Raw genomic sequence first — 9,791 nt, 5'->3', positions numbered from 1 at the left:
ATTGGGGACTTTTTGGATAGCATTGGAAATGTAATTGAGGAAAATACTTAATAAAAAAAATTAAAAAACAAAACAAAAAAACCAAAAACCAAAACACAAAAAACCTTTGAAAAAAGTTATTTAAATTTGGATGGGAAAATTTAGGGGAGAGAGAGAGAGAGAGAGAGAGAGAGAGAGAGAGAGAGAGAGAGAAAGAGAGAGAGAGAGAGAGAGAGACTAATTAGTTCTTAGTAAGAATAGAGCTATGATGGGTAGAAAATTACCATAAATCAAAAGGCTTCAATACCCTTTATATCCTGACTATTTGAATGCTATTTATTTTTGAGACAGGGTCTCATGCTAATCCCAAGTTAGCATGAAATTCATTATGTAGACCAGGCTGGCCTCAAACTCACAGCAATCTTCCTGCCTTAGTCTCTTAAGGTATGAGCTACCATTCCCATCTCAATCCCATTTTAAACCATGTAACTACATAATCTAAAGGATGTATACTTTAAAACATGCATATCCCCCGAGTTTTTAGTAACTTTAATAGTAAAATGATATGTAAAAATATTTTTAAAGCATTAAATTTCTTTTTCCTTAGAGTGCTGAGAATCATAAACTCAGAGCGGTTTACATGTTCTGCAAGCACTCTAGCAATGAGCCACACCCCAGCACTCCAAACTCTTTAAGAAACACAAATGCAGTATTATTAAAACTTCTGATAAAGAATCACCTACCCTCGGTCCTCTTCCTTTAATTTTCCTGCCAGACCTAGTAACTAAGAATCGTCGCTGGTATGAAGCAGGCTGGGAGTTAGGTGGATTACTAGAAGCAAGCAAACGGAAAGTTTAAACATATCACTTTTGTAAAGTGGAATCTCGAAACTATACCTTTACTGGTCTAAATTAATACATCTAAATTCTTTTACATAATTAGGAGTTTTTAGCCCAAAATGCTATCAGATCCCAGTAGGCATTACTGCCTATGGCATAACCATCTTGAATGCGACTGATCTTGGAAAGAAATACTTATTAGTAAGGTGAAGTTAATTTAATAATGCTAAGAAAACCAAAATATAATATAGCCCAGAGGGCTTCCAAATGAGAGAAAAGAAAACTACAAAATGCTTTATCTCCCATGAACAGTTAGTTGTGCATTAGTAAGAAAATTATGGACAAATTAAGCAATATATATTAGGCAGAGACAAGTTGGTCTGAATTAGCCAAATACCACGTATATTATATCTCAAACATGAAACTTTTAAATTATACATAAGATCATTAATAACATTAATGTAAGTGATATCTGAAAAGTTTAACTTTAGTAGTCAAATAGTTTTCCTTTACTCTTTCTTTTACGCTCAATGAATCAATTTAAAGCTTTTACTTTTATGTATTATGAAAGCATGGCATATTTTTGTTGTACTATGCCTATAAAATTTTCACTTTACAAGTATATTTCTCATCATGACTACAAAAGATTTGAATTTTTTTTTTTTGGTTTTTCGAGACAGGGTTTCTCTGTGTATCCCTGACTGTCCTGGAACTCACTCTGTAGACCAGGCTGGCCTCCAACTCAGAAATCTGCCTGCCTCTGCCTCCTGAGTGCTGGGATTAAAGGCATGTGCCACCACGCCCTGAACAGATTGAAAATTTTAAAACTTTTCCCATATCATTTTCTAAGATTTATTTATTACGCATGCAGTGTTCTGCCTGCAAGCCAGAAGAGGGCACCAGATCTCATTATAGATTGTTATGAGCCACCATGTGGTTGTTGGGAATTGAACTCAGGACCTCTGCAAGAGCAGCCAGTGCTCTTAAACTCTGAGTCATTTCTCCAGCCCTCATCTCATTATTAAAATGACTCATAAAAACCAACAAAGTTGGCAACATTAATAAAATAAATTTATGTAAAAAATATTCGAAGTAAAAAGAATAATAATAATAATAAAAAAAAAATCGCCGGGCGTGGTGGCGCACGCCTTTGATCCCAGCACTTGGGAGGCAGAGGCAGGTGGATTTCTGAGTTTGAGGCCAGTCTGGTCTACAAAGTGAGTTCCAGGACAGCCAGGGCTATACAGAGTAACCCTGTCTCAAAACAACAAACAAACAAAATATATATATATATATATATTCAAAGCAATTGAACACCCCAAATTTCATTATAGTATAAAGGCAGGTTTGTAGAGCAAGACTTTTATATAAATTTATAAAACAAGATTCATTTTTCTTTTTTGATGTTTGTCTGTTTGTGAATGAACAGGCATGTAAATTGAAGTGTACCTATTTGTGTGGCTAGATCTGAGGTCAACGTCTGGTGACATTTCTTAGGAGCCATTCAACTTGTTTTTTGAAACAGGCTCTTAAACTGGCCTGGAGTTTACTGGGTAGGCTAAGCTCATTGGTCAGAACAACCCAAGGGTTCACCCATCTTCCCCAGAACTGGGGTCACAAACATGCTACTGCACTTAGCTTTTTGTTTTTATTTTTTGTTTTTTGGTTTTTCGAGTCAGGGTTTCTCTGTGTAGTCCTGGCTGTCCTGGAACTCACTTTGTAGACCAGGCTGGCCTCAAACCCAGAAATTCGTCTGCCTGTGCTGGGATTAAAGGCGTGTGCCACCACACCCGGCTAGCTTTTTTAAAACAAAGATTTCAGCAATGAAACTAGAGTTCTAATGCTTGGACAACTTGTAGGAGCTGAGCTTCTCCTTAAGCCATAGGGTCCAGGGGAAAATACACACATTTTCATATCACCGTTATTTCTGCTTCGTTACTAGCTTCAGAGGACCTTTACTTATTAGGAATCTATTTCTGGTACAGGAGGAATCTTGCACTCATGTACATATACATCATATACATATATATATTCATATAAACACATGTGTGTAACTATGAGCACACACATACACAGAATTAAAATAAACTGCAAAGGAGTCTTTTTAAAAAATTATATGAGCAACATACCAAAATATCATCTTGTTTTATTGGTTTAAAATTATCTTGTTATTAATGCCATTTGGAATGCCACTATTTATACTGCAGAACCTATATCCTCAAAATCTGCTGGTAGGAGAAGTCAATTTGTAGTAATTTATGTTATGTGTTTAGCAAAAAAGGAGCTTTGCTAACACCTTTTTTTTTTCTAATTAAAAGAGGTTTTCATTGGGATTAAGATCACAAGTTTAATACTGTCATAAACAATTGTTTATGGTAATACGTAACAACTATAAAATACACACATTCACATACCACTCTCTTTCTCTTTCTCGCTCTCTGGTTTTCCTCTCCTTGTCATCGGCTTTAGGAGGACTTTTTCTCATTAGAAATCTATTTTCTGGTATAGGAGGGATCTCTTCTGGACGGACAGTAGACTGGGGCTGTGCATCAACATTTTCTGCTTCACTTTCACTAGATGGGCTTAACAGGTAAAATCAAAGTAAGTCACATTTGACTCTTATGTACCTAAAATTTCCAATTGTTAGCATTTCTTTTCTTTTTAAATTACATTTTCAGTTAATGTGTGTATAAGCATACATGCCATGGTACACATGAGAGGTCAGAGAACCACCTGCAGGAAATCATCTTTCCCCTTTCATTATCTCAGTGCAGGGTAAATTCAGGTCAGTGGCTTGATGGCTAGTGCCTTTACATGCTGACTATCACATCAACCCAACATTCCTTTAATATCAAAATAATAGATCAACCTGTCCCTTTCAGAGATGTGATCATATGGTAAAAATATTCCTCCATTCCCCATAACAAACCAACCAACCAACTCAACCAAACAAAAACCATTTGCTATCAAACTCAAAAATACTTTTCTATAAGGTACATCTAAAATATGAAACTCTGTAGGTAATATAATCGGATAAATCTAAAATACAGGATGGGGCTGGAGAGATGACACAGTAATGAAAAGCCCTGGCTGCTCTTCTAGAGGACACAGGTTCAATAGGCAGCCCACATGGCAGCTCACAACCATCTCTAACTCTAGTTCCAGGTGATCTGATGCCCTCTTCTGACATCTGTGGGCAGAGTATGCAAGCTCCTATGCACATACAAACAAAATTTTGTACAAATATAGACTAAAGAAATTAGTTGGTTTTGAGGTAACAGTTTGAGGTAAATGGTTTTAAGTATATACCTAAGTTTTAACATAAACACATTTCAAACAAAAGCAGAAAATAGTGACAAAATCATCTGCTCTCAATTCATATACTTCTACCAAAGCAAAAGAGAAAAGGGAACCTATGTGTACTGCTATAAAGTAAGGGACATAACTGTTGGTTTGCTGTAATTCAAATCTATCTTACAAATCTCTTCAAAATCCAAACCTGGAGTGATGTACACCTGCAATCATCGCTATCTGGATGTGGTATAACAGTTTCCTCTGAGATTTAAATATTCTATCCTGCAGGAAGCTACTTAAGCAGGAAAGTAACCAACTCAAAACAGCTTCAGGAAGTTCCTAAAATGGACAAGACAAAGTCTCTCCCTGCAAAAGCAGAGGAAAGCTGCAAAGACTCTCAGACAAGACAAACTGTAAATGATTCTCAAATCAGACCAGCTGCCTAGAAGCAGAAACTGAACAAGCTGCCTAGAAGAGGTTTAGACCAACTTTGGGATCTGGAAAGGACATGATCCAACCTGTTGAACTGCCTGTAGGCTGTGCACTGTGCTTCAGGTTCCTACCTTTATCAGCTGCCAACTAGGCTGGGGTGGGCTTTTGGTGATGTGACTGTCTGACTGCTCTTGTGAGTAACCCCAGTAAAACTCACGGGTTCACCAAACTGGACTTTGGGTATCCATACTTTATTCTGTTATGGACTCCTATCTGGGGCAAGTAGATGTATTTGTTGCATCTCTCCAGGAAGAGTTTTGTCACACAACAGGGGATGAGGCAGAAAAACTATGAATTTGAGGCAGCTTGAGGAATTGGGACTGCCTCAATGAAACCAAACTAAAAGCTCTGTAACATAAAACCAAAAGCATCACTTCACTGGGAGAACATAAAATTAAAATTAATTAAGAGCTTCTGTTGCATGATCGCATGTCACTTTCTATTTCAGTGCTCTCACATAACTGATTAAAAAAAAATCTTTTTAACAGACAACACTAGTATTAAAGACCTTTTCTTGCTTTTCTTTCGCTTCTTCTTCTCCTTCTTATGCTTTCGGGAATTTTTCCTATGTTTCTTTTTCCTTTTTCTGGATTTTTCTTCAGAAGCGCTTTCAGAATCAGAAGACTCAGAGGAGGACTGAGAGTCGCTTGAGCTCTCTGAGTCACTGGAGGAGGAGGAGGAGGAGGACTTATGCCTTTTCTTTTCTTCTTTCTTAACTTTAAAAACAAGAGAGTCTACTCAGTCATTTCAGGCAAACTTATGAGGTAAAAACTTAACTTTTTCTATAAATTTTTAAGTCCAGCATTAGATATTTTGTTCATTCAGTCATCTCAACTCAGAGAGCACAACAGTCAGGCCTTGGGGGTTAGAACCCATATTTCCAGATTCATGAGCCAGATTGCTATTAAGCCAGAGTATTTCTAAAAATAAGCAAGCTCCAAATTCTAAACCATGTTAATTTTAAGAAACATTTGAATAGAAAATTTTAAAGCAAAGAGTAACATCTAAGATTCCCCAAATTCTAGTATTATAGTTTAACATTTCTTCTCCTATATCAAAACTGAAGGTAAAAACAAACAAATAAAACGCACACAAGAAAACAAACAAAAACCAAAACAAAACACATTGCTGTGTCAACACAGGAAGGAATATTTCATTGGCACCAAGCTTCAACTTCCATGACTAAGCAAGGATTCGTCTAACAATTAGAAACACAGCTTAAAGCACACTCTCATAATCAGAAGTAATTTATCAATAATAACTATGATTAACAACCTCTACAAAGAACTGGAGAGACAGCTCGGCAGATAAAAGCACTGGCTGCTCTTCCAGAGGTCCCAAATCAATTCCCAACAACCACACAGAGGTTCACAAACCATCTATAATGGGATCTGATATCCTCTTCTGGCATACAGGCATACATGCAGATGGAGTACTCTACTCATACATAAATAAATCCTTTTCTTAAAGTCTCTACAAAAAAGTCTCAAGTTGAAATTTTGAGTTAAGGAATCTTTTTTGTTTTTCTTCTGGTCTCATTCTGTAAACCAGCTTGGCCTCAAACTTGGATATCCACCTACCTCTGCCTCTGGAGTACTGGGATTAAAGGTGTGTGCCATTAAACCTGGATAGGCAATCAATTTCTTAAATATAATTTTATTATTACTATCATGTGCTTTGATGTGTGTGCCATGGTTAGAGGACAATTTTGTAGAGTTCCACTTTTAGGTAGGTACAGGAACTGAACTAAGGTCAGCAAACTTTCATGGCAAGCACATTTACCCACTGGGCCATCTTCTGAGCTTAAGAAATAATCTTTTAAAATGTCTTGAAACTTGGATGCTTTAAAGAATATATTAACATAAGTAAAATTATCACACATAGGGCATATGAATTTTTCAAAAGTTAGAACCTGACCCATTTAGTTGTTCTAACTCAAACCAGGATGGATTTGAAATACTTTTTCGGGCCAAAAATGAGTCAACATGCATATACAGAAAAAGGAATTTCAATAAATTAGCAAACAATAAATAAATAGACTTAAATCCATCAGGTCATGATGGTATTAGTAAATTAAAATATAAATAAACCCCTCTGTGTTTCCTACATATGATTTTTATCAATAAACAAAGGGATGCTGCATCTTATCAGAAGAGTTCCAGCAATAAGTAACGAAGGCACTAGGACTGGAGTGTCTTTTAGAAACTCCTAAGGAGGCACTGAATGAACACCAATTGCAGAGCAGGGGAAAACCAGTCAGCCCTTTATGACTCCTAGTCTCAAAAAATGGGGATTGAGGGGAGACCGGGGGCGGGGGTGGGGGTGGGGGGTGGACGACTAAAACAAAACAAAGCTGACTCTCTTCAGTTTTCTAAATGGATTTACTAAGGTATTTGAAACAGAAGCATAAAACTATGAAAAGTAGAATTATGAAAAAACGCTACATCACAAATAACCTAGCTATACGGCAAGCTCCTGGCCTCAAATGATTCTATGCCTCAACTTCCCAAGTAGCTGGAACTACAGTTATGCCTGGCACAAACTAATAGAAACAACTTTAATACCAATTTCAATGTTCAAACCTTAAGTCAGACTCAAGCAACAAAATGACTAACATTAATAAAGCAATAAGAAATCAGAACATTGCTAAGTTTTTGATCAATAGGAGTATGTAATAGCACCGGCTATCTTTTACAAGTCACATCTTAGGAGGAAAAGTTAAATATCTGTAGATAAAATGTGTATCTGGAATGCTGGAGAGATGATTCAGTGGTTAAATATATTGGCTGCTCGTCCAGAGGTCCCAGGTTTAATCCCTGGCATCCACACAGCAGCTCACAACTGTCTGAAACTCTGGGTCCAGGGGATCTGACACTCTCACACCAATGCACGTGAAATAAGAAATTTAAAAACTGTATCTGAAATTTGCTTCAAATAAGAAAGCAGGTGAGTGCAATGACTTACACATCCAGAAATTTTAAAAAAAGATTTATTTATTTATTTAATAATTATAAGTACACTGTACCTGTCTTCACACACAGAAGAGGGCATCAGATCTCATTACAGATGGCTGTGAGCTACCATGTGGTTGCTGGGATTTGAACTCAGGACCTCCGGAAGAGTAGTCAGTGCTCTTAACTACTGAGTCATCTTTCCAGCCCCACATCCAGAAATTTAAGTCAAGTCTGGCAATATAGCCAAACCCTGCCTTCCAAGTAAAGGTTTGTGAGGGGGAGAAATATCTGGAGGTAGGTAAAACAAAACCGTCCATGTGTGAACTGTTGAAACTGGATGGTGAATATGCCCATTATACTTAATTATATGTATTAATATTCTCTATAATTCAACAAAGTTAAAGGGGAAAAAAATCTGCAACTTTGGACTCCATTGGCTTCCTTGTTACTGGACTGGTATATCTGAACTCAGTATTTACTGGAGCATATTAAATCCAAAAAAAAAAGAGCATCTCTCTGAAGTTACTATGTTCTTGACCAAGATCACTGACTATGATTCATGCTCATTATGCAGCGGCATGAGACCAGCTTGTGGGAACAAGTTATAAAAACTGAAGAGACCTCTACAGCAAAAGTCTCAACAAACTAAGGCAGCCCATGCCTACCTAGTCACACTCCTCTGATCATAAACACATCAAATATAAGTTCTTGGGGCATAATCAAGCTGTGTATAGAAATCATGAAATCTCCAAAAGGCTATTTCCTGTGCTGTATCTCCTTTCTTTGTTTTTTTGTTTTGTTGTTTTCCTAGACAGGGTTTCTCTGTGTAGCCCTGGCTGTCCTGGAACTCACTTTGTAGACCAGGCTGGCCTCGAACTCAGAAACCCTCCTTCCTCTGCCTCCCAAGTGCTGGGATTAAAGGCGTGCGCCACCACTGCCCAGCCTGTAACTTTTTAAAATCTTAGTCAACTTTGTATGGAAAGAAAACTATATTGTCTCATTAATCCAATTATTAATCTGAACCTAATACCATTAAAATATTAAAACAGAGAGGATATACAAACACAAACACTAAAAAATCTACTATATATACTTTTAGTAACTAAAGGGTGGGAGATATTAAACTTTTAAGGATGTTTTAAAAAGAAAATTAATTCACAATGAATACAAGTCAAAGAAATACCAGATCTATATATTTTCTAAGCAATGAAAATAATAATAATAATAATATATCCATCAAAGTAATCTGACTTTGTCAAATACTTTATCTCATAATTAAGACAATTTCATTCTCCTTTCCGATCCGCCATCGTGGATGGAGCCACCGCCACGATGCAGATTTTTGTGAAGACCCTTACGGGGAAACCCATCTCGCTCGAAGTTGAACCCTCAGACACTATAGAAAATGTAAAGGCCAAGATCTAGGATAAGGAAGGACTTGCTCTTGATCAGCAGAGGCTGATCTTTGCTGGTAAGCAGCTGGAAGATGGCTGGACTTTGTCTGACTACAACATTCAAAAGGAGTCCACCCTTCATCTGGTGTTGAGACTTCTTGGTGGTGCTAAGAAAAGGAAGAAGGAGTCTTACACCACTCCCAAGAAGATCAAGCATAAGAGGAAGAAGGTTAAGTTGGCTGTGCTGAAATACTGTAAGGTGGATGAAAATGACAAAATTAGCCGACTTCGTCCAGAGTGTCCTTCTGATGAGTGTGGTGCTGGAGTTTTCATGGGAAGCCACTTGGCCAGGCATTACTGTGGCAAGTGTTGTCTGACTTTCTGCTTCAACAAACCAGAAGACAAGTAGCTGTGTATGCGTTAATAAAAAGAAGGAACTCAAAAAAAGAAAAGAAAATTTCATTCTCATCAGCTCCCACTTTCATTTTGCACTGGAATTTTTTCTCAAAAAAAAAAAAGAAAAAGAAAAAGAAAGAAAGAAAGCATACCACAGCTGATTTTGTTTATTACAGTGTGTGTGTGTCACAGTGTGTGTGAACACTTGTCACAGTGCATGTGTGAAGTCATGAAGTCAGTTCTTTCTCTCCTTTATGTATGTGGTTTCCAGCCTAAGTTTGGGCTGCCAAGCTTGTATAGCTGCTAAGACACCTTACTGACTCAGAAGACGATTTAAAAGCTCATTCTTCCTACCAAGTGTATAAAATATATCTTTTGTTTTGTTTTGTTGGGGTTATTTTTGTTTGTTTGTTTTTTTTTTTTTTGGTTTTTTCGAGACAGGG

The 9,791-nt window shown here is 37.1% G+C and overlaps 1 protein-coding gene and 1 pseudogene across 3 annotated transcripts in view; one reads left to right on the top strand and one right to left on the bottom strand.

Moving 5' to 3' along the window:
- The window catches only part of Ppig (peptidylprolyl isomerase G), a 27,592-nt gene that overhangs the window by 4,273 nt on the left and 13,528 nt on the right, over positions 1–9,791 (bottom strand). For all 3 annotated transcript variants that reach the window (XM_021183715.2, XM_021183724.2, XM_021183705.1), the window contains 3 exons: positions 5,113–5,320; positions 3,233–3,400; positions 723–810 (listed from right to left, as the gene is read on the bottom strand). In XM_021183715.2, the coding sequence (XP_021039374.1) occupies positions 723–810; positions 3,233–3,400; positions 5,113–5,320 (464 nt within the window). The remainder of the gene's footprint in view (positions 1–722; positions 811–3,232; positions 3,401–5,112; positions 5,321–9,791) is intronic.
- On the top strand, positions 8,843–9,361 carry LOC110310641 (annotated as a pseudogene).

The sequence above is a fragment of the Mus caroli genome, chromosome 2 (genome assembly GCF_900094665.2).
Source record: "Mus caroli chromosome 2, CAROLI_EIJ_v1.1, whole genome shotgun sequence".
NCBI lineage: Eukaryota > Metazoa > Chordata > Mammalia > Rodentia > Muridae > Mus > Mus caroli.
The sequence above is the reverse complement of the archived record's forward strand: the minus strand, read 5'-3'. Positions and strand labels throughout refer to the sequence as shown.